Genomic DNA, 27,309 nt, shown 5'->3' on the forward strand with positions numbered 1-27,309 from the left:
TTTTGAATATTATATACATTACAAAATATAATAATAAAAGTACAATTATTTAAAAATGTATCAACATTTAACAATTATGATTATTTAAGAAACTAATAATTATTGTTGCAATTTTACAATGTATAATTATAATATATTTTGAGTATTGCTAATATCAGTTACGCTCATACTTGAATTGATATTTCAATTAAAATAAAAAGTGGTTCTATTAATTTTTATTCATTTTTACTTTGTGTATTACTTAATTATTACTTAATATACAACTTTTGCATTTTTATTGAATTATTATTAATAAAAAATTAATTAGCATATAAATTAACAAGAATAATGGACTTTTTCTTGAATCTTAGACCTTCAATTAAACTGACATTCATAAATTTTAATGTACGAGTTACGAGAAATTGCATGTGAACGTAATACTAAAGGTTACTATTAGACGCGTTAAACGTTTTATCGGCTTGTGTCAGTATATAAATGTTTTAGTATTTCGTTCATGTAGTATAATGGCAGTGTGATAGTGTAGTGTTTTAATACGTGAGTCAACTTGTCTTTTATTCATTGTCAGCGAAATCGTTTGTGCTAACGAATGTCAGCGATGTCGTTCTCTGAAGATAACGAGAAGTAAGTAAACGTTATGTTATAATTCAGTAAAAATGTTTGATTATAATTAATTTCTGTGTTATGAAATGTTTTGATGAATGTGTTATTCACCACATTTTGTTAAACCAAAGTGATACGTGTGATGAGTTACTAAGCAAATTTGTGATAATATATAATTAAAATAATAATAATTTGCAGTAATTTATTATCAAATTTGTACTTAGCAAAAAATGTGTGAAATACAAAATAAGAATTCAAAAAAGGTTATATAATATATAATAAATCAATAAAATATTTAAAAAATGCAACTTTTAATCAATAAATTAAATTACTGTAAAAATATTATATACTGTTAAAAAATGTTAAAAATAATTATATTAAATGTGTAAAATGTATAAACATTATTTAAAATTTACCAAACATAATTAGATTAATAAGTAATAATTCCGAAAAGAATAAAACAAAATAAAACATTGTACTGAAAAAATAATCAGAGAGAGAGAGAGAGAAAGAGAGAGAGAGAGAGAGAGAAAGAGAGAGAGAGAGAGAGAGAGAGAGAGAGAGAAAGAGAGTTTAGAACTGTAACATTAAAAATAATTTGAGTATTATAGATTATATTTATCGTTAACAGGTTTACTAATTTTGGTTTAAATTCAAAATATACTAATTTAATTTTTGAGAATTTATCTTTTAAACTATTATAAAGAAATATGTTTTTAATTAATTTATTATTGGAGACAATTATTGCAACATTTAATCAATTTTTAATTATTAAAAAAATAAATTATTTGTTATGTTATGTTTTATGTTAGTTAATGCACTGTTATTATTATAACTGTCAAACATTATACTATTAAAGTGGTCATTTATAAACTGTGTGTATGATTATGACAAGCTCCTGAAGGCTATAGAAACAACTTAATTGCTAAAAGTGGTTCGTTTCTGTTCCAGAAAATCTAAAGTTACATCAATAAAACTCACGATCATTAATATTATCGTTGTTTCAACATAAGAAGTCATCATGATTTTTCTTGATGTATTGTATATTTATTTGCGATCTGTGCAGTTTATACAAATTATCACTCTTTCTTATATTTTTAAATAACAATTGTTAACTGACAGTTAAAAAATAAAACTGAAAAATAAAACATACAAGAAAAATAATATTGCTAAAATAATGAATTGAATAATAATTCCTATAAAAATATAGTTATTAATGGAATGTGAAAATTTTTTCAAAACTGTTTTATACAGAATAAGAAACTTTTTTCTCAAACATTTTTTGTAGAAATATTTTTATTAATCTTAAAAGTAAATTTGATAAAAAATAAATTTTAATAAAAAATTAATAAAAATGTTTTTAGAAAAAAATATTTGGAACAAAGATTCCTTATTTTTTTTATATAAAATTTGAATTTGCAATAAAATATACCACAAAAAGTTCTCTTAATTTTAAAAGGGTTGTACTTATGGTCTGGAATACTTTGTGTATGCTATTTATTGCAGTTTAGTGAATACACGGTAAATTTTAATTTTACTTTGAATCAGAAATACATATAATTTACTTTTTGTTACTTTTGTTAAAAAGTCAATTTAAAATTTATTAAATACACAAAGCTAATTTTTTTTAAGTTACATTTTACAAGAAATATACGTAACTTATATTTTATTAAAGAAAAAGTGATATGCGTTTTCATAGAATATTATCAATATAGAAAACGTATGTCACGTTTACATTTTATTTTAATCTATATTATATAAATATGTCTGTATTATAATGACCTTGTTTGTAAAATTTACGTATATCTATGCTTCTGACATTTAAATATTGACTTATTACATTTTTCATAATTTCGCAAATTTAATTGATATTTTACACAAGTTTTGTATAAAATATTAAATAAATTTTGATGTAACTTATTTTGCATTTGTTATAAATGGTTGTATAATAATTTTATAACTAATTCTCTATCTCTTTCTTTCTGTGGACAAAGGATATCGTCCAGTTAATGCCTTTTCAGAGATCTGAAAGCATCATTCTCTTCAAGAATAATGCTAGAATCAATTAAACTCATTTGAGCGCAGGTCGCGTGTTACGTAAGAGCTAAAATTAGTAAAGGGTTATGGCACTTTATGAATTATGCTGGCCTAATAAATGTTGGCGTATTTTATTAAAGGAAGTATCGTATAAATAAAAATACTTCAAAAATCACAAAAACGTATTTAATTTGATTATTTAGTGTTATAGTAATTTATATCAAAATTATTATACTATGAAACAGTATGCATTGAATTTAATTGTAATTACTACATATAACAAAACGTTGTAAAGTTATTTTATGTTATAAACTCACGATGTTCATCAGTATATAAATATTATTATAAACTTAACAATTGTTATAATCTAATTTTATTACCTAATGTTATTACGCTGGTTAAATGGTAACTTCTTAAAGGTCGTTAATAATAATTTGATTATTTTGATTTCAGCAGTGATGACACTGGAATGTTGCCCATGTTTTTTATCAGTCAGACTGATAGCTTGTCTGACATTTCTGGGGAATTAAAGGAATTGATGATTGAGTGAGTAATAACTAATCTAATATTTGACTGATAATAATTTGAGCTTTTGCATTAATTTAAGCTACATTCTCATAAATTAATAAAAACTTTGTAGGATAATAACGATAAAATAATGCTTGTCTACTAACGTATCTCAACGATACAAACAAAGTTTTAAATGGATTAAATGTTATCAAAAAATAGCTTGAACTGTCATCAAATTCATCATTTTGTATAATATAGGTATTAACTTTATGACTGAATAATAACTTGCAAGAATTCATATTGATACCACAAATTGATAACACAAATTAAGTATATTACAATGAAAAATCATAATTTGGTTGTAGTATTCAAAGAAAAATGCCTTGCAATTTCTATAAAAGATATTCTATATACTTTTGAAGTTATTGTAGAATTATGGCTTTATAAGATAAGTACATTTCCGAAAGTAAAATTATGACAGCAGAAATGGAAAGCCGTCGGGTCGCTTCTTTGGTATCTCGAAAGGATTCACGCCGACACCATTTATATTCACGTTTATAATGCACGTACGACTTTCACTGATAACGAGAACGCGCTGCCGGAAGCGTTCATGCTTCTGAACTTTTAAATAAGCAAGTGACCTAAGATACGTCAGTTTCCTCACGCCGCGTCGTGATCGTTTAATAGACAATGTGATCGAGTTGTTTTAAACGTTTTTTAACTTTTATAAAAACAATTTTAAGGTAAGTGTGATAATCAATGTTATTATACATGACAAGATAAAGATAAATATATAATGGGAGATAGAAAAATAATTTTATTATCAAACAAAATGCAATACGATTTAAGCTGCATATTCAATATAAACTGTTCCCGTTTCGCATATATTACGAATTTAAACATTATAATTACATTTCTTATATTAATCAGACTGCAAATAATAAATATACTTTATTTTATAACAATTGAGTTAATCAATCAGTATTGCAATGCGTGATGCGTATCTAGATATATATCGGATTAAGATGGCAAATAAAGTGCAACGATCCAGTGCAACGATCCATTATGCACTGACCCGGTTGGCGTGTCATCAGTGTCATCGTGGTAACAACTGGGCCGCCGTGGCATACATGAGAATTCCGGTGTGGCTCATTATTGTGCGCTCCCTAAATTGCTAGCGAATATCTTTATATCGTTTTAGCTTCGAAGAATCGTACAGTTATTTGAACTCAGTCTTATTGCGGTATAATCTCACAATCAGTGAGACACATTCTTTTCGAATGTAATTATTTAATTCCCACGTCGCCGTCGAGTCCTAAGAGATCTCAGTGATTATTCGAAACAGAATCTTGTTAAAGTACTGTTCTTAATTTTAAACTCCGACAAAATTAATTTAATATTATACTATAAACATATGTATAATAGATATAAATAATGTTTTACATAAATATAAAAATACAATACGTATCTAATTTTTAAAACTTTTTATGAAAGATTTCAACATATCTTTCTTTTATTACATCGTTTATACAAATAAATTATACAAATAATTATAATCTGCAAGAAATATAAATATATATAATTTATATGTATCTTAGTAATCTTTAATTATAAATATAAGCATACAATTTTATATTAAGGATACATGTCACACAGTATTACCAAAAATATAAATATTTCACAGATTGTTCTATTATTACGATTAAATATCTGTAAAATTTAAACAAAATTTTCTTATTGGTTTGAAAGTCATTTAATTTTTTGTTTACTTCCAAGTCTTATGTAAAATTGCGTTTTGCAATAATTATTTGAAAATCTGATAAGAAAATAGCACTATGAATTAAATCCAAATTTTGTGCCCAAATGTCCATTTGCTTGCTCCATATAAACTAATTTTAATCTCAGTTAATTTATTTTTTAATTTTTAGAACTAGAAAAATAAATTAAATCAATATCGAAGTTAACATACATTGGTGAAAACACACTTCACTCATTTGGAAGTTGTTTATCTAAAATTGTAACAATGGTCATATTACGTTACGTAAACCATTAAAATAGTTAAATTACTCATTGTTTTTTTCGAGCTGTAGTACACGTATATAAAAAATTGATACTTAGTAAAATTCGTTATTTCCTAAATGTACTGAATTTTCTAAAACAATTTTTATATTGTAATATTAAATAATTACACTTAAAAATAAATCTTAACATTATCACATCCGTTAAAAAATCTACGTTGAAATGTCATTTGCAATCAATCGCAAAGATTTTTTTGAAGCATTAATAGCGACGATATCTTGAGCGCTTACGTTAGCATTATGCCATATATTTATAAATACAGTTTTCCTGTTTCGCAATCGCGTACATATGCAACGCCATTCGATAAAAACGTATCGTAAAAAGCTACACTGTACGAGCAATAAAAAGGCTAGGCAGAATATGCTGATCGCGAAGTAATACTGAACATTGAGAAACTGCGAAGCTACGGTTTACGGAAATATTATGAATTTGTTCTCTTCTTTCTTTAGCATAGGAATACACAGTAAAACGGATAATGAGGGAATTGACGACTTATCATTTTCGCGATTTTTATCATTTAAAGCCAATCACAATTCTTAAGAAATGTAATAAATAACTATACTTATATTTCGTTATATTTTTAATTTTAAATTTCTATGATGATTGCCTTAATGAGTTAGTTATAATAATCTCAAAAAAAATTTTAAATAAAATTTTTTATTATAGCAATACAATTACATAAATAATATTATTAAGATAATTTTTAAAAATTTGTTTATTGATATATGTTAAAATTGTTTATTGTGGGAATAAAATACTGTGTTTTAAATTTTACCAATTATTTTTCCTAGTTCTATATCATTGATCCTTAATTATTTTTGATAAAAATTTGTTTAAAAAAATTTTTTGTTAGATTTTTACAATCCAATAAACTTTAAGTGACTCAAAGTAACTTCTACACACTTACATAAATATACTAATTACTTAATTAGAATACCTATACTAATTACTAATACTAAAAATATGATTTTCTTTTGATTTAATAATGTTACTTGTTTACTTCTACGACGATGTCCCGTTTTATGTTTAATAAGAAAAATAATAATTTTTATTTTAAACAATCTGCATGAAGTTTGTGCAACTAGTTTGTGAAGGGGCGAATTGATGACGTATCATCAAGCCATCAATCGCCTGTGCTCATCGAAAAAGCATCATTTTTTTTGCTTATCGCTATCTTCGTAAAAAGTGTCTGTGGTCTGTCTACGGTGACCCCTGCTCTGTATGTATACATATATGAAGACACAACTTGAGACAAGGAACCGGTTTTTAGCTCGCGGTATATTCTAAAGGAAAGTAAGAACGCTTAAAGGTTTTCTCATTATTATTTTTTCGGTGTATTTTTGTGAAATATTTTTGAAAAAGTGAAATCAAGGCTGAAGACAAACTCTGATTTATTTACGACCTGCTTTTAAATATTATCACACATTTATTTATTATCTATTTATAAAATATATATGTGTGCTACTAGAGTAATTATTGAACAAAGTATTTAAATTTCTCAAAGATTTATTATTAATTTCTATTATTAATCTGAATATTTAATATAAACTGCAACAATAAAAAAAAAAAAATAAAATATACTTGTATTTATAATTTGTAGGCTTAATAGATTTTACATACAAAGATACATGTAAAATTACAAGCGACACAGCGAATACCGTCATTTGCAGCGGTACTTTTAGTCATACTCTCAATTAACTTAACAATTATACAATTAAGATTTGTTTTATTTGAAACTTTAATTACTACTCATCTTAATATAAAATAAAATTTATTTTAAAATTATTTTTGTTAAGTACAATAACCAGGTTTAACGTAAGCATACCGGAATCGGATATTGTCCGATATGTAGAAATATGTAGTAAAGGAAATGAATCATGATCACTTAGTTCTAGTGACCGTCATTCGGCCTCCGATGGCAGCTTGCTATCGCGATATTGACACCAATCCTACTATCGCCCGTTAAACAGGTCATTGTCTCTACAACTGCGGAATATTAATGACCGCGTCTAATGATTTATTTGATGATATTTGTAAATTGTAGATACAATTAATTCTTCTTATTGTCATAATACAGAAAATTAATCTGTAATAATTCTCCTAAAGTTGTTTTTTTTTTTTCATAGAATCAAGTTCCAAGGTAACGTGAAAGCGAATTCCTCATAATATTCTTGCATCAAAAATCGAAAATCACGAAATTAGAGATTACTTCCATATATTTTAAGAACATTTAAATGAACACAATCAGTTTGTTAGGATTATAATTTTGAAAGCTAGTGAAATTGTGATATTTTTTTGAATATATTTATAGATAGCATTTTTAATTCAGCTATGACATACTTTAGATAGGATATCTGCTTTTCTATATTTAATCGTGCCTTGTCAATGCAAATGATGCGATCTAGCCGGTTTAATATAATCTCACTCTTTTTGAGTGTGACAGGTCGAGATGAAGCGACCGTGAAACTTAACATGCAAGGGGAAAACCACGAAGTGGTTGACATATTTAACAACATTCACAAGGTCGTTAATTACATTTCACCCAAGCATGGAATTGCTTAAGATTAATACCTAACATAGCGAACATCCGTATCTTAGCTCGAGCGGCGGCGTGCGGTGAGATTTAATGTGGAAAGCGGAAGTTCGCGTGGAATTCCCTAACGGACATAAAAATCCCGTTGAATTGCACATTACTGCGTGCCACTTAAGAAAATGTTAAAAAAAGATTTAAAAAACCAGAAATTGACGAAAATGTACAGCAATCTTGTTTGAAATATATTTAATATGTGTGATATTCTTAGAAGTATAGTTATAGCTGATACATAATAATTTATTTTAACGTCAAAAGTTGAGAAATATTTAATTAAAATAATTTTTAGACATTTTACGCTCAATAACTATAAAAAATTATTAATAGTTATATGTTCCGTAATGTCAATAGATATCAACATATATATATATATATATATATATATATATATATATATATATATACACATAATATATAATATAATTTTTACCTAAAAATATTGCTTAGATTATTTTTTTCTTCAAAGTAATTAATTAATCATGTAGTATTTTGCATTGAGCGATATTGAGACACACTCAGTGCGTTTTGAATTAAAACTAACATCATCTATTAGAGCTCGCGTGCCAAATTTCTGCATTTAGTGCGAATTGAATGCACATTTGTTCTGTCAATGAAATACGTTAATAATTCTATTATCACAATTATAAAAAAAAAAATGCAAAATGAATTCTGGTAGAAATCATAAAATTCTCATCGTTATAATTTCTGAGAAACAATCTGTAGCTGCGTAATCACAGCTAAAGAAACCGACATCACTTTTGCACATTGCATAGTTTATGTGAGGCGTCTAGAGTACCGCTTGTTTCTGCAGAAGCTGCGAGAGATCGTTGCAAGATTGAGCTAGTCACTTCCAGTCGCTGCCTATCCATGATCGAAATTCAGTGTGTATGAGAATGCAAAAGGATATATGCATTTTGATAAACATCTTCCGTCGCGACTACATCGGCGGCATGTAATTAGAGGACAGACTCTCAGCGGCAATGCATCATCGGATCAAAGATTGCCTCATTGCGATAGTTTTTACGCGATAGTGTCAAGAAGATAATTACAAAACGTTAATAGTTTAAAATAACCGAGAAATATATGAATAAATTGGATATACGAATATATTAAAAACTTTTTATATATATATATTTTTTTTCAATTATATTTTTAATTAGAACAGGTAACATAGAATACCTGTTTTTAAATTAACATACTCCAATATAAGAATATATTAAGACTTCTAATTTATGCAGAACTTTTAAGAAATATATTAGCTATAACATCCAATTAATAAAAGTTTCTAAAATTTAAATCCAATTTACAAGTATTAATAAAAATGTAAAAAATGAGAAAATGAGGAAATCTGAAAAATTAAATATAAAATAAAATTTTAGAAACACTCATAAATAAATAACAAATAAAGTGCAAACTTGTTTATTTATGCAAATTGATTAAAATATAATTAAATGTAATTTGTCTTTACTGTATATAAAAAAATAAAATAATTATTGAACATAGATAATAAAAATATATAATTAAGTATCAAATTAAATATTATGTAAAAAAAATATTATTGTATAAAGTAAATTATATCAATATTTATAACAAAAACAAAAATGTTTATATTCTTACACTTAATTTGAATAACAACATTTATATAAAATAAAAACTATTAAACCGTTGAAAAACAAATATGTATAAAATATGGAAAAGTTATAAAATATAATCATACAATTATATTTTTTCTAAAAAATAAAAATTTTTATAATATATAAACGTTATAGTTCATATCCTCTACTCTTGAAGTGTTTCATATTACTTCTATATTTTGATATGACATACAAAATCTTCCCAATAAAGAAGTGTCAATAAAGAAGTTAAGAATCACAGTTAAACAGCATAAAATTATCCATACAATATTATTGAAAGCGTTTATACAATATATGTGTTAAAGAAGTTTCTTTGAACTGATGTGAACACGATTAAGATAATGTGCAGTGATATCTTCAGGAGCAATAAAAGTAAATAACTGTAATACAAAGTTGTATATATGTACTTGTTGTACTAGTATAGGAAAAAGCCATTGTCGCATCAAGTTCGTCGTTCATTAACACGTTTTTTTAATAACTGCAACAATTTTCAGTGACTACCATCTGAACATAACATTCATTTTTAAAGAATAAGCTATTATTCTATATTAATAATCTATTTCATTTATTTGCGTTTACCTCGTATGACATTTAATTCCATGTAATCCGTTTAGTCAGTATTGTCTGAACAAATATTGTTTGTCTAATAGATGATAGATGTACTGTTGAAACAATTAAATTTTAGATTTTTTATAATGACATATGCATCTACACAATATCCTATGTAGAATACAGTTTATAATCTTTGCTCAAAAATGCACTACATCAGCATCGTTGAGGAAGTGACCATTAACTATTTGTGAAATGTCCTTCTATAGTATATATTACTTTGTTAATCTCTTCAGCTAGCTGAGGAAACTTTCTCCGTCTCACTGTCAAGGATTTCTCGAGCGATATAAGAATTTCCATTCTCTTCTTGGTCTTTTCTTCTTCGCTTCGTATGGAGGCGAGTGGAATAAATAAATTTCCTCTCACCGATCAGTAATCGAGCAGATTTATGAAACAGACGTGAACTAATAGAAATTACTACCGCGATCGCGTACGCTGTCTTAACCGGCGCCAGCGCGCTGGTTTCCGCTTGTCTGCTTATTAAGTTTGCAAGAGCCCGTCGGAAACGAGAGCCCGCTAAATATATAGTCCTTCGTGAGTATGAAATCTCGACTATCTTAATTAATACGGTGATATAAATCTTTTTTGTATCGCTCACTAAGTGTTATCTAGCGTAGTATCCGAGTTTCGACAGCTGCATTAAATGAATCAATATTAATATTATCATACAAATGTAAAAAAAAAGTAATTGTCAATTAATAAGTAACATATTTATTTAAAAATATATATTATTAAAATGTATAATTGTGTACGTCATTGTTATATAAGTATGATAATATTTACAAGATAAAGTTTATGGAGATTTATACATATTGTATATATAATTAACAGATATTAAGAAATTAAAAAATTGAAAAATTATAAAATATTAGAAAAATAATAATTTATTCGTAAAACAATATTTATTTGTAAAATTTGATTGTATATGCGTGTGTTTGCATGCGCGCGCGCGTGTGTGAGTGTGTGTGTAGGAAACTGTAAGTAAAACATTTTTTATATTTTTTGATTATAATATATAAAACTTACAAAAACTTACAAAAAATACACAAGAAATTTATAATAAAAAGTATATATAAAATTTTATTGCTTTTTAATTTTTATGTTAATTAATTTGATTAAAATTAATAAAAAAACTCCACAGAGAATTTTTCGTAGATTATAGCTATTATTATAACCTGCAAAATTTGTGTAAATTTTTAGAGATGTATACAAATGATAGCGTAATAAAATGTAAAATCAATTTCTTACAATTTGTTTCAATCTTGCAACGTCATCATATATAAGTTTAATCTTTCGCATTTGCTAGTTTGCTCTGCATCATTTCTTTTCTCTCACGATCTTGTCCAAAAATGTTTGCCCTGCATCTCTTTGAGAATTACATCATATAACTCTTCCCAATGACCCAAGATGCCTTTAAGCGTACTTTATGTAATCAAATATTTCCATGTAGCAATAACTTTGTTGTAAGAAATTAAGTGAAAAATCAGATTATAAGAAAATCACTATTATCAAATATTTGTATGTCTAGCAACAAATACATTTTTATGTATTTAAGAATATAAAAAAGAAACTTTATATACGTAAATAATTGCAATATTTTGCAATTATCTTATATGTCTTACACCGCGACAATACATATTTGCGCCATGGAAGGACAAATTCTGTTATACAGTAATCAGTAACCATGCTTTGCCAAGCCAAGAAGACATTCGTGGTTCTTTATAATTTCTGCCTCCTTTGCACCCGTTTAGAAATAGTTTGATGTAGCTGCTTATCTTTCTTTTAGTTTGTGGTATACACATTTATTTGTTTAGAATATGATATGTTTGCTTAATATATGTATAAAATTTCTGATTTCTGTTCTTTTATTGTAATATTTATATATTATCTTAACAATATTTAGCTGATAAAGGCTCTGTAAATTTCGAAACGTACGTACTAATTATAATGATTTAATATTCAAATATAATTTGTTTGTTTACCATCTTTGTTTAAATTGTTTATTTCTTGATATTCTGAATCTTTTTAATTTTATAATTGCAATACATACGTGAATAATTTTTTAACTTAAGTTAGTAACTTTTTAATGGATAAATCAGAGATGTAGCAAGTACTGCAAACAGTATTATATTAAAATAACGTATACAGGTATTGTATATAATATACAATAATTATATAAAAATTATATTATTAAAATTTACAAATAACGATATATTCAAGAAATGTGTAGAAGTGTGATTAATTATATGTACCATCTAGTACATTTAATTTTCTTTGTCCGATTGTGTCAAATTCAATTTAGCAGTTTAACAAAGCAACACTAATGTTCAGTTCACGGAAGATGTTTCTCTGATTTATCCATTTAATTTGGTTTTAATTCGTTTGACCTATTCATATCCGTAAAATTCGCTTTCATCTCTTAACGGTCTCTCTCATTATCGTACATTGCACTTACGATTATAATCGGTTAAATGCGTATGAAGTTTATCTTTCTACAGATACCGTATAAGTTTTCTTTTTATCAAAAATGGCTTAAATTATTTTCAAATATTATTATTATGTTAACAACAAAGCTTAATAAAGGAAAATATTTTTATGTAAATCATAAAGGTTACATGTCTTTTATTACATGCTTTACAAGTTTTTATATAATATATTTTACATGCTAATTTTATAGCACAAACCATATCTTCTTTGAAAATTCTTGTTTAAGAAAATGGTTAGCTTTAAAAAGTAACGATAAAGATATAAATTGAATTAATAAAATTAAATCAAATTTAAAAGTAAAAAAAGTCAAAATTTTAAATATTTAATTCTGTATACCAACATAATTATTAATAGTATTAAAATCTCTCTTTTTTTAGAAGGATTAGAAGGATAGCTTTCTAAACTTAATATTTTTTATTATTATTTTAAGAGAAAGTTTTTATTCCAATAAAATTGTTTATAAAAATGATTCTAAACTAAAATTTCATTTATTTAGCAGTTTAAAATATTTAGCACTAATTACCTAACCAGAAACGATAATGAAATTAACATTAAATTGACTTCAATTTTATTATCATTTCTGACTATCTATGTAACATCAATATTAAAACAATATCATAAGTATGTTTAATTAAATTAATTTTTTCACAAAAAATTGATGACTGAGTCTTTCGTAGGTACAGGTTCACTCTCGTTTTCTTTAGAAAGTTACACTGTTGGCATCGCAAGTCCTTCTTTGTGGCGCAACGCATACCTTACAAACGGCATTAGAATCCGTTCCGCGGTAATGCGAGCCGCTTTTATCTCGATGACCGACTGTTACCGAAGGTGTTCGTAACGTCACAGAATAATAACTATGTTTCAACCTCTAGCGAAATGTCGCAATAGCTGTACGGAAAAATCAAACCTGATTGTAATGATACACGAGTCAATCAAAAAATAGGGTCGACGAGTTTAGAATCGAACGTATATATGATTGCATACATTTCTATAAGAAACTAATACGATTTATACAATTTAAGATACCTGTACATCACTATTAAAGTTGATTAAAATTAATTTAAGATATTATTTCTAGCTTCAACTTTAAAGTCGACAATCATATCTCTAGGCACGCAGTTTATATAGAACATGAAAATGTTTATAGAACTAAAAAATATATTTAATAATTGATATAAAAATATTTTAAGCGCTAATAGTAAGATATGTTTCAATCAAAAAATGGCCGTTTTTAATTTTTGTGTTATATCAGTCCCATATTTAATTTATTATTATTAATACAAATTATTTTCATTTTATGGCTCTATGTATTTATCTAAGTTTCTTTAAGAATTGTTAACAAATATTAAATTATTTTTGAGCTAAAATATTATCTAATATTCTAGCTAGAAATATTTTCTAGCTCCAAGATACAAGTGTATTCATTGCAGTTTATTCTCAAACGCAGTATGGATTCTGAACAATGGCAACTTCTGCGGTCGATCGATATCAAACGAAGATTAAACCCGCCATATGGCAAATGGTATAAGACTTTTAATGGTTAGGGAAAAATCCCTATATCTTTAATGGAGAACCACAGTCATCTATTCTTGTAATATTGGTTCGAGCCTGTATCTACGGTACATGTTCCTGGAAACCGCGTGTTAAACACAGCAGCTGCAACTAATCCCGCGGATTACAATTATTGACCGCCAACGTGTAACGTCAGGTCGCGTTCAATTGACCTCCGATGTACGAGCTGCACACTCTTCCGATTGTTATTAGGTCCGCCGTGCGTGACGGCCGCCAGCTAAACTTGCTTTCGTCAATTCCTAATTGCGCTGATGATCTAATGGTATATACGGAGGAAGAAATATTGGCAATTATCGTAACTAGAGATCAATTTTCATTTCATTATACATGAAATTTGTGTAATAACGAATCGATGTAATTTATGATTGACTACATCAGATTAAATTTCTCAAAGTTCACATGATTGCATAATCGATTTTAATCAAATAGTTTATAGATTTTTACGTTAATTTTTACGTTAATATAATAATATAAAAGTTTTATCAGTTAATCAATTACCTAATTTAAAAAAGGAAATTTTGAAAATTACATTGAAGCTATGTTTGCAATTGTCAATCGCAAAAAAATGTGATTCTTAATAATAAATAATTAAAATTGTTTCTTATACACATACATATACATTATTTATTTAACACTAATATGAAAAAAATTAATCAACATAAGTTCTATACGTATATATGATAATTTATAAATTTTGTATTTTATATATACTTTTATTCATAATAATTTTACTGAATAAATGTATTCCTTATGATTTCAGTTTCTCTTAATATCTGAAGTTATGATCTTTTATATTACTTGTTGCCAATATTTCATATAATCAAAAGAATTCTCTTTTGTTTACAAATGTTCTTTAATAAAGGCGAAAAGCAATGCTCAACTGGCTCACCTAATACAAGTTAAAAAAAAAACCATTTATTTGACTGACCGCACCTTCCACACCTTCTTTGGAATGAATTGATGAAGAAATGAGAAACTTTCGCGTTATGTTCTCTCGATCATCCTTTCGAGTTAGAATGTAAATGCGAAAGTCTGTTCACCTTTTCAAGATCCGTGATCAAAACCTTTCATGATATGCAGTCGTCGTAGGCATACAAATAGTCGTAAATAATTGAAGGTCAACGTATAAAGGGAAAGATAGGTCACACTTACATATTCTCTTATATTTAAATTTCTTTAAAAAATAAAAGAAAAATTAATGTCATTATTTTATCATCATGATCTCATTTCAAATATCTTGTTTTTCTTACGAGTGACCAAAATCTTTGAGAAACTTTAATACATGTATATAACTTTCTCTTTTAGTTAAGAAATGCTTGTCATTGTTAAAAAATAATAAAAGAAACGCACTATAGAATTGTTACTATTGTTCCGTACCTCAGAGTGAATGACAGTGAATGACCTGTTTAAGAAACGGACGAGTCTATCGCGACACGAACTGAATAAACCCGAGATCAATGGCTCGTGCACCGTTAATTTTGTAGCCTCGCGTGGATTCGCTCGATCGAGGATCTGATCTACCTATCATCCGATGACACCGCTGACTTTACGCCCGAACGATTGCATGGATCGACGGACTCCTTCTTGCTCTATTGCTTCCTTGAGAAATTCTTTTGATTCAACGAATGCAGCTATTTAATACTTTCACGGTGAAAATTGTTTAGACAAAATCGAGATCTTTTCAAATTCTACTTTAAATTCTGTCAGTTCAACATTGTATTGAATAAAATTATTTTTTTCTTCTAACAGAAGAGGAAGATGACATTTCTTAATTAGAATTTATATTTTTAAGGTCAAGTGCAAATCTTTGATTTCTACAAATCTGAAGAGTCTTCTATATAATATACATATAATTTATTAACATTTTCGTAAAAACAGGAAATTAATTAATATTGATGCACAATTTTCTGTAAAATGTCTATCGTACGCATGAAAGCTTCACTTACAAGATTAATTTTCCAAATCTAAATTGCATCAAACAACCAAGAGCTATCTTCATGTACATCCAGTTATTAATAAAATAAAATTCTAACAATAAAATATAATACCTTAATATTGCCATGAAGAAAACACTTATGTTCCTTCAATGTGTGCAGACATTAAAGTCATCGTCAGCGTACTACTTCGCCTTCGCATGATTAATGCAGAGCTAAAAGTTGAAGAAGTGCCTACAAATTATTACATTCTCAGCGAATACTTTTCCTGAAATAGTCCTTCAAACGCTCCCTTTCTCCCGACCGCTTACCAAAAGTGATTGATCTACGCTGCCGCAACGTTCTTAAAAAGCCATGGCTTTTTCCGTGCACGGTGGCGGCAATCCAACGCGGCCCTTAAGGTAGCGGGAACTCCGACGGATCGCCGGCGGAAGCGACGATTTTAAGTGTGGACTGAAAGACATATTTCGGGACGCGCTCTATATTTACACGCGGGTGTACGCACCTATGTGTACGAGAGAGCGCCGAGCGATTTACGCGTCTGCGACTCTCTCGACATTCCACGCAACTTTCTTTGTGGTTCCCCGGGGAATATATATCGTACGTGCGTGCTCGCACCACACGCCGCTCTCTGGAATCCCGCTTAAGGAATGCAGCGCGAAACTTAGTCTCGCGACTTCATCTTTGACCACCGACCGGCAACATTTGCGGATTTATGTGGCGCTTAAATTACGTTGCAGTCGCTTAACATGAATTACTGGCGCTGTTGACCGCTCATTCCGTAGGTATATCGTTTGCCAGAATTAAGCCATCTATTTGTGATAGTATTGATTCAAAAAATATGCAAAAGCAAAAGCAAATATTATATTTGTCAAGGATTTGTTAGAGAGAATGGTTTTGGAATTCAAACAAAGCAAATAACATTTATAGTCGATGAATCAGAGAATTTAAATTAATAAAATTTTCATTGAAATATTCAAAATAAGAAAAAAAAAATTCTAAAAAATAGTGTATTTAAAAAAAAGAAAAAAAAACAAATAAAATTATATCACGTAAGCAGGAAGAAAAACAAATAATACGTAAAGACATATTTCGGTCATATGAAAACCACGTCAAAAATGCATAAGAAAGAATGGCGGTAAAGTAAATTTTTCTGTTATAAAAGATGCAATTTATAAAAGGATTTGATCCAGGTTTATTCATGCGTAATACGTAAAAGAAATGATTCTAAGTTAAGAATATACGTTTAAATTTAGTTAGCCTTGCGAGCACGAGAAATGACCAAAGAGGATTCTGCAACCATAATTCAAGGAAGCATCCGCCTTGGCAATCTATGACAACATTCTGCATAGTTTCAGATCTGGTGTGCCATTTTCAGTTTAACATCATTACGCGTAATTTATAACGATCACAAAGTAGACACCCTACTCGGTTCGCGGTTACAGGAAACCTATCAGCATTGCTTATACGAAGAGAACTGATGTCCAAACATTCCAAACTCTCAAAACATAATTTCAATTTTCAACTTAAAACCACATGTCATCAGTCTCGGATTTACTTATCGTGAAAGTTTAACTCTTTCTATTGTGCTTTGAGTCTATTGTGCTTAGCTACAATAAGCATAATATTATTCAACTTTGTCATACTGTAGACAATAATTGTTTCCAAAGTACTGTAGATTGATTTGTTTGCAATATTTTTAATAGCGTGATAAAAGTAAACGGTAATTAAATTTAATTTTTCTAATACTACAATAAGAAAAAAGTTGTTTATTTCACTAAATTTTTCAACTTTATTAAATTTCTCAAGTTTAAGTATTTATGTATTAAAGTTAAATATATAACTGTTTAAATTAAAATATAACTTATTTTATTTATTTAAATTAAATACATAAATACTTGAAATGAGAAATTTAATCAAGTTAAAAAAAGTCAATTTAACAACTTGTTTCTTACAATTAGTGTAGAAAATAAATAGATACAGATAAAGTAATACATAAATAATTTATTTATTTAAAATAATGTGATATAATTCTTTGTTAACTATTAAATTTCAAATCAAGCTTAATTGTATAAAGTTTAGTTTTAAAGCTTTCGTTTTCCATGCTTCTTTACAAAATACAATAATGCAAGAAAAAGTAATGAAATATTGGCTGTAACTTTAAAATTAATAAAATTAATAATTAAAAAATAACTCAATAAAGAGTATAGTCGTTTATAAATAAAGATACATATTTTATTTTATTGTTATTTAATAAAATCTCAGTTTTACAAGTATATACGTTATTTTTATAAACTGTAAATCGGAAATTATAAGTTCTTGACTTTTAAATAAAAATTAATAAGATATTGGCACATAAATTGGCACCACAGAAAAGTCAGACATTTTTTAAAAGTTTCGTCTACATGACTCCTCTATTTTTATTAGTTTATTCATTATTTATAAAGCAAAAATTTTTTACCAATAAAATTAAATAAAACCGACAATCCACTCTGTAAGTGTCACCTTTCGAAGCAATTTATCCAACCTTTCTCGACAACTTGTGCATGTCGCGAGTTCTCTATGCGGCGTGTCCTGTTTCCCTGGCTGGAATAGCTTGATGCCACAAGCTGCTAGTTAGAGGGAGAGACCCCTTTGGGTCTCAGAAAGTCATTCGTGAAATATTTCGCATAATTTCGTGTCGGCAATGCTGTTTTCGGCATGCATACCATCGCGTCGCGCGTTGCACGCGATTTAGAATACTCGACCCGCAAAATCGGTATATTGTCAGGATCATCCGTGACAGAGTCCGTGAATTCAAAGGTATTGCGTGCCCTTCCGTAGACAAGTTCAAGCTCGCGTACGGTGCAATCACTCGACATGAACATTTATGCGAGCTATAATCTACGTATACCGTGTTCCTAAGTCCCACGGTTTTTTTTTGTTTTTATTTATACAATTTCGTCTGAGATTTAAGGATTTGAATATGTAAAAAGAAAATTCTTAAATAATAAATACGGAAACAGTTAATTGTTAATCTAATTTTTTTATCATATTTTTTATTTATATATAATAAAAAGGACTGATTAAGACAATTTTACTTTGAGTGAAAAGAAAATAATCACAGTTATTTTAGTGCGGTTTAAAGGATTTTATTTAAAAAAAGAAAAGAAATAGAAATATTATTATGATTCCTGAGTAAAAATCAACTAATAGATACATTATTCTACTTAAAAGATTCGATTGAATTAAATAAGAAAAAATTTATTCCTAGACTTGTAATAATTTTTATGTTATTTAGCATATAATTTAGTATTCTTCTTTAATCTATATTTAATCTGATCGTGCTTCATTAAACTTGATATTATTTTATTATGTTTTCAGTTTATACCTAATCACTGTGACACTACATCTTTTATTGTAAAAAACAGTCTTTTATTTTAGATAGTTGGCCTTAAACTTTAATTATTATTTCAAAACTCAATTTTGTTCTTTATTTTAACATTGCAAGAAATATTGCTAATTAGAAATTCTTTTTTAATTAGCGTTTCAATGAGTACTAATAAATACGACATTAGACAATGCATTTTTACGAAAACAACCGACAAATTTAGTTTCACGCAATATAATTTGTTGTCTTTTGTTAATTATATTCTTCTATTTTTTAAATTAAAATTATTTGGATTAAATCTGTTTCTTTTTATTTTTTATTACTTTAAACCTATTTTAGATTTAAACTAAGAATTTGTTTCAACATATAGTCGAACTAATCTCAAATTAAAAAACTGCGCAAACAATATCTCATTTTGGTATACTGCGCAAGAAAATTTCATAATGCGTAGTCTCCTGACAGTCATAAATTGGTTTGGAAACATGTAGTAACAAAGCTTTAACATTTTCCGGTTTCTTTTATTTTTTCTAAGAATATATATAGTGATGGAGATATATATTTAATATATTTGATATATTATAATACTTTAATCTTAGATTTTATGTGTATTTTATAAGTAATTTTTTGCACATATGTCTAAATTTTCTATTATTTCTAATGCACATATGCACATACGCGCGCGCGTGCAAACAGTAATTTTTAGATTGGATTAGATAACGCGACAAATTGTATAGAAGTACATATTTAAATTAGTTAATTAAAATATTTTATTATTTAAGTAAGATATTCTGTTAAGAGAGAGAAATGATATAAATAAATTATTTCTCTATGGTAGCTCATATGTGGATCCGTTTGAAATGATAATTTTAACATTAAATTAGATAAAATTTCAATAAATTTTAAATTTGTTTCTATCATTTTCTGTTAAGTTCTTTTCAAACAGGATATGGAAATTCTAACTGCGATTGATCTTTAACCGCGTCCCGGGGTTCTACATTTTGAGTATAAGTTATGTGGCGAATAGCCAGATTCTAGACTTCTGGTGATAGCGTGGTTATAAACGTGACATTCGTTTAGCGTAGCCTCTCTCATCACCTAATAGTAATAAGGATTGCGGATCGTTAATATTGTAAATTATTATCCACGCTAGCCCATGCTAATGCTCACGTCTTAATGAAACAGAAATAGACGATGTTAATTATTATTACACGTTAATTATTACGTTAATTATTAATTGTCTCTCATTAAAACTGCTCGGACTGTTCCTCTGTTCGTAATTAATAGCTGTTAGAACATGCTACATACGACTTCTAGAGTAAGATTGTTTCGTCGAGTCTCGTGAGAGTGGATCGGAACGGAAATCGATCGAGATAGTGAAATATCTTCCCGATCGTCGGGGTCTTAATCCGGGCAATGATCCGTTGCGTGCGGCCTTTAATTGGTCAGCCCTTAACGAGCTTAATATTACGGATCTGGCGATAAGGAACTGCATGTGCAGACGAAGGAATGTGTAAAGGAAGATCTTGTGCATTATGTGAGATGATACGTGGCTCCCATTAAGTTTTATATTTTTTAAATAAATTTTTGTTAAGATCGTTTGAATTTAATCCGTTTTATTTTATTAAAAAAATATTTGTAAGGCTCTGCGCATAATGAAGGAATAATAGATATTAAGAATAGGAAGTACAATTTTAGAAATAAGATAGAATATAAATATAAATTTAATTTTTTTAATACATCAGTAACGGTGATATCAGAACACTGAAATCCTTCTGTTCCAACAACTATTTTTGTTGTAACTTAGATATTATTGCAAACAGGAAAAAAATATAATTTTTTTAAATTTATTAAAATTCATTATACCTTCTTTCTTAAATTTAAAGTGAGTTCCAAAAATGTATATAGCAGTATTTATTAATTAAAAATTCTAAATTGTAATGATTCTTTATGATTATCACTTTTTGATTACTATTTCCTCATTATTCTTTTTTTAAAATTATTTGAATGAACTTATAAAGGTACATCTATGTGAGTGTTTCCCATCTTGATGAATTAAAAAAATCTTTAATGTGAATCTTTAATGAAAATGTTCCATATTTTATTCTGTTGAATAAACAAACTTTAATTTTTATTTATATTTTAATGACTAATACGGGAAAAGAAGTTGGAGGAAAATGCTAAATGAAAGATAATACTACTTACGAATATCTAATTTGACCCCACCTGTGCTTGAGCGTGCGCGCGCGCAAGCACTTATGAAACCTGCGCGGCACGCGGCACGGCGACCAGTCCGATTCCTCGTCGCAGTGCGATACGGTCGATAGAAGCAAGTCACGTAGTGTAGGCCACGGTGGTTGCATTAAATTGCAGTAACGAGTGCGACGCTACCGCATGGCATACGAGGGGTCACCCCCAAGTATCGCGGATCACTTTGTGCGCTTCTTCCCCCTCGGAACGAGCCTGTTCATTCCGCTTGTAGATGCTGAAGAAGTCACGATCACGTGAACAAAACAGTTAATTTTGAAATATTCATCGTGGAGTGTTCATCAATATTACAGTAAAAGTTTACTATATGTGGTGAAAAGAGTAATTTTTGCATAAAAATTGTGTTTATACAGTATGCAGTTTATATACAATTATATCAACTATTCTAGATGAAGAAACGTGTTTCACGTGTTTGTTGAAAGTTTTTGTAGAAATCTTTAATAACTTTACTTAAAAAAAAATTTAATTTAGTTTTTTTTCCATTGAACCTTGTGTTTTTTGTCGACCTCGGTGACAAAACAATAGTATGGAGATTTTACGCATTTATACGAGCGTCTAAGACTCATTATCTGCGAACTTGGAAAACAAAGGCATCTCCAGAGTGTAAAGAATCCTTAACGAGACCGCAGATAATCTTCGGAGAAATCAGAAACGGCCGATTCATCACAGTCACGTGAAATCCTTTTATATCTGCGAGTTGACAATTGCGGTCTTACGGCTGAAAGAATCTGCATAGATCGATCGCTTCAGAATTTCTTGATGTGGAACTTCTTGACGTGACGCGATCGCGATACAAAACTTGGGATAAAAAGTAGATGAAAGAGTCGTCGAAAAAAATACGAAGAAGGTGTACAAATAAATACGCTTGAACGAACATCAGTCAACTATAACGTCTCGTATAAACAGAAATGTCATCATTACCGTGACATTGAATACTGGCTGTGAAAATTGTTTACGTATCGAGCGGACATTGATATCGGGACACTTTACGTATTCACATCACGACTTTCCGAATCGTGACACGAGGAACTACTGATCTTGGAAGGAGATATCGAGAAATCTTATTTTTGGTTCCGAATCGTTGAATAGTAATTTCATGGTGATTTGCATCGAAAGGTCAGTGGTTTATTTGCCGAGCGTATTCTGCTAGTGCAGAATAATGCCGGCTACGTCAAAGCTTTTGGACTCGTTTTTCGTCAGATATCGCGAAGATATCTTCGAGTCAACTTGGAAGATTACGCGCGCGAGCTACAAAGTGCAACTTTAAGGGTGGAAATTTGAAGACGTGGATGCAGAGACGCCTATAAACTATCGATTGACCTGCATCTTGAAGAGGATGCTTCCTTCGGTCTCGTAACAAGCAGAATTCTCGTTGAAGTCACGTGTCGCGTGGAACGCGAGGACAGACGCATCGAGAGGAGAGAAAGGAGAAAAGGGACAGCTAGCGGGTGAGGAAGGGAGACGTTTTCCAACCACGCGACACCACGACGTCGTCACGGAAAATCGATTCGCCGCCGACCACCCCGCTACAACCACCCGTCGCAGTGCAATGACCTCCAAACCGGGAAGATCCTATAGCGTGAGGTAAGCGCAGCTTCGTAGTAGGGAATCGGCGGATCGTGGCGGAAGAGAAGGCGGGAAAACGATGAGTTTGACTGAAGAAAGAGCCTGGCCCCCTCGTAGAAAATAGCCGCAGCTTCACGCGCTGTCCCGACGTCTACGACTTTCGCGATGTTTTTCTCTATTTTACTTCCGGTCTCGGCTTTCCGAGAAACGTTTTTAAACCTACGGTCCGATCGCTTCTTTCTTTCTTTCTTTTTTTTTTTAAATAGAAAAGAACGTCAGTTCTCTTGTGAAGCTGATGTTTCACACGCGGTATATGGCTTCAGGATAAATGAGAAAATGCAGTATGTTGTATCAACATTTTATTTTATTATGATTAAAGAGTTATTTAAGTATGTAATATAATTAATATATTATAATAATCTTATAATAAATATTTTGATATTTAATGCTACAAAAAATTATAACTTTGATTTCAAAAAAATTTTTTTTAGATCTACAAAAATGCATTTTTTTCTTCTTTTATCTTGATAATTAAAAAATTTAGTACAAATCATAAAGAAAGTTTATGCATTTTAAATGTTACTAGCTTGAAAGAATGATGGATGTATTAAGTTAAATTTTTCATTCATGTTATGAGTGTTATTTAATTCACATATTGAACAAAGACAATCGCTGAAGAAAAAAATAACCAACTATGTGCTAAAAGTATTTTTTTATGCAAAGCATCTTTTGTATGCTAATTTCATAGAGAAAAAAAAACCAATTGAAACGATTTGTATTCTTTGTCAGTTGAAGATAAAAGAATTTCTGCGACTCTTTATTTCACTTTTGTTCGCGTCTTTTCGAGGTCGGGGTTTAAGCTGAGCGTTCTAAAGCTGAAAGCAAGGTCATCTCTTCGCGATACGACGCAAGCACGACGCAACAAAAATGCATTTTTCAAATGCAGTACCCATAATTTGCGTGTGCGTAAGCGCGGCTGTCGCAAAACATTGATTCTACATTTAGAGCGAACATAAAGAGGCTATTCTCATTGTACATTCAATGCTAATGCATCTGTCTAATTTTAGATTATTGTGTACATCCGAAATGACGTGTATATATCTAAATATATTTTGAATATACACAATATCCGATAAAATTCAAAATTACACGATCGCATTTAGTATTAAATGAATAGCAAGAACGCGAGTTAAGATCGTGCATATTTATCATGAGTTTAGCGCTGAATGTAGCTGTCTGGAGCTTTATTTGTCCATAAATATCACGTTTAATGTCAACACAAGAGATAAGAGACATTTTTTTTTTAATGCTGAATATGCAGTAGAATACAAAGCGAAGCGTTCGTGGAACAAATGTGCACTTTCTGATTTTGCGCGTCGCATCCTTTCAAGAGAATTAGCCGGCGGACGAGTTGCGAGATAACTGACGGGAATAGTTATTATTCCTAACTCAGAGACTTCTTTGTGCACGAGTGCGCTTCAGTCTTTGAATTCTGTTGGGAATCACCGCCCTTTGCCAGAGATCTCTCTTCGTAAATGAACTTAAAAAAGCCTCGTAAACCGCATGCTTGTACATAACATTGTATTAAAACGCCTTGTGATCGTTGAGAAAGATAAAGTTTGCCCTTTACTTACGGATTAAATAATTACAGTTCTCAATATCAAAAATGCGAAAGCGGGTAATAAGTCGGTTTGCGAAACATTAATTATAATATTACTCAGTAAACGAATTAACGTAATAATTTAATGATAACGTGACTTTAATGAAAAAATCATTACTATATAATGAGTTAATACAGATGCAACTTGCTCTTTGGTGCAAATTATTGATTTTCCTCGTGCCTGATGATCGATTATTTTTTCATACTTAATTGCAATGTGACTTATAGTTTACTCTCCACATTACACTTGACCTTAATGATTAATAAGTTATTACAAACATAAAAAAGACATTTGCCAAACGTTCTTGCCATTCTATTATTATCTTAACTGCGAAATTTATTAGATTATTTACTTCATTGTTATAAATATTTTTGCACAGTGCAATGCAAGTTTATTTACATTATTACTTATTTTAATACACACGTAGAAGCTTTTTAACGAAAGATAATTTTCTGGAATTATAGTGTTGATTCATTGTGTCAAATTTTTACATGTTTACGGAAGACTTCAGCGGGATGCTCAGATGATTGATGAAATGTTGCATAAAGATAACTCAAAAAATAGCTAACTAACAATTTATCTTACCACCCACTGATTGAAGTTATTCGATGATTGCATGTGAAATGATGACAGCTGGGAACCGCAAGAAAGATCGTTCCTCTTAATTGAACGTTGCACGATTTTCAACGCTGGCCTGTGTAGTCCGGTTTGATTAAATCTTGATTCACCGTCAATCGAGCTCACCCGTTTGTTTCGGATTGGAATAGTATGCTCTAAAATGTTAGATCACCTACTTACAAGACCTTCGGAACATTTAAGAGGATTTCATTGTAACCGGTAATGGCGAGTTTCCGCCGTTTGTTCAATGCGCGTGCGATGATGGGAATATATTCTTTTAACGAATCGTTACGCAACGCATTTGAATCCAAAGATGTGTTGCATATAAGAGCAAGCATGAAAAAATTATTGCAAAATAATGAAATTAGTGATGGACATTAATTGACAAGAGTAAATATATTTTATGGCAGAAGTTACAAAGATGTATGTGCACTCAATAAAATGTAGTATACCAGAAGTTACACTTGTCAGCGCTCATGAAGTATTCTTTTTTTTCTCTTCTACGATCAATCAATGAAAACGTGCGTAAACAAATTTCAATAAATTACCACAAAATTTAATTTTCACAAATTGCATTGCAATCTTCTGAGAGACGTGTACGCGCATCAATTTAACGATCAAAGTAACGTGTCATTAATCACGCAATGAGTGCATTATATCCCGTACATTAAAAGGTACATGCTGCAATTACGTAAAAAGGAAAGGACGTGTAACTACGCGGACTGTCGCACATGTGAATAATTGCATCGAGATTGCCGCATTAGTATTCGGAACATCGTGTTCTATGAGACACTTTCAATTTCTATCTCCATATATATGAAGTCTCCAGGAAACTCCAATTATAATTAATTATAGATTTTTCATCAATCTGAAATTAATTTGCCAATATTAAATTGTTTTATTAATAGTTTTCCAACTAAATTCAACTAAAATGATTTCTAAAAATAAGTTTTAAGTAACAAAATCTAATCTCGGTTATTTATATTTTTAGACACAATTCTAATATTTAATTAAGTACCAAAAAAGGTGTATTACTGAACACATTAAAATATTGCAAGCGTTCTTCTTTAAGACTTTCTCTAAGAAGAGAGCAATTAATTTATTAAAGAATCTGCCATTAAAATTAAGGCTGCAGCACATCGTAGTTTTATCGAGATTTATAATATTTTAAATTAAAATTTATTTTCTCATTCCGCATGGGTGATGAAGTGAAAGACAAAAGCTTATTTGCTATAAGAAGGCTGATGGGAAAGACTATTACGGAAAAGATCTAATGTAGCTTGAGAAATCAATGGATGGACGATGATTTTATCGAACATTGTGTATTTTTATTATCATTGAGCATTATTACATCAGATTTCGAAATAGCTCCTATAGCAAAAGGTGTGGCATGGGAAACTTAAGCTTACCGGTCTTGTGTATTCATCTTGCGTGTCTTTTACTCGCTGCTATTACGCTGCGTGTTTCGCATCATCGTTCGTGGCTCATCGCCGGCACGTTGCCCTTATTGCCTGTAACAGAGAGTTAATCTTCCGATTCGCTGATAGAAACACTCAAACTAATGGATATGTCTGACATCTAGCTTTCGAAAAGAACGGACATAGATGGAAAATTTAATCGTTTAAAGTTTTATTATTACACAGAGAAAAAACATACTGAGCAAGCAAAAGACGTTCATAGTCATATGCAAACACATGGTTTAGAAATAGATAAGGGTGCCATAGTTCCTAACGAACTTTAGTATGTGTGCGTTTGCACGATATGTTATCCGCTGAAG

The 27,309-nt window shown here is 29.4% G+C and overlaps 1 protein-coding gene across 5 annotated transcripts in view; it reads left to right on the plus strand.

The window, feature by feature from the left end:
- The first annotated feature begins 451 nt into the window (after positions 1–451).
- Positions 452–27,309, plus strand: part of LOC105194335 (protein PRY1) — a 52,637-nt gene continuing 25,779 nt past the window's right edge. The window contains exons 1-2 of one of the 5 annotated variants that reach the window (XM_039446574.1): positions 452–621; positions 3,091–3,183. In XM_039446574.1, coding sequence (XP_039302508.1) covers positions 587–621; positions 3,091–3,183 — 128 coding nt within the window. In that variant the 5' untranslated portion in view covers positions 452–586. Of the gene's footprint in view, positions 622–3,090; positions 3,184–21,707; positions 23,272–27,309 lie in introns of those variants that run through there. The other 4 variants (XM_039446577.1, XM_011159208.3, XM_011159210.3 and 1 more) reach the window with 4 other exon arrangements.

Source organism: Solenopsis invicta, chromosome 1 (genome assembly GCF_016802725.1).
Source record: "Solenopsis invicta isolate M01_SB chromosome 1, UNIL_Sinv_3.0, whole genome shotgun sequence".
Taxonomy (NCBI): Eukaryota; Metazoa; Arthropoda; class Insecta; order Hymenoptera; family Formicidae; genus Solenopsis; species Solenopsis invicta.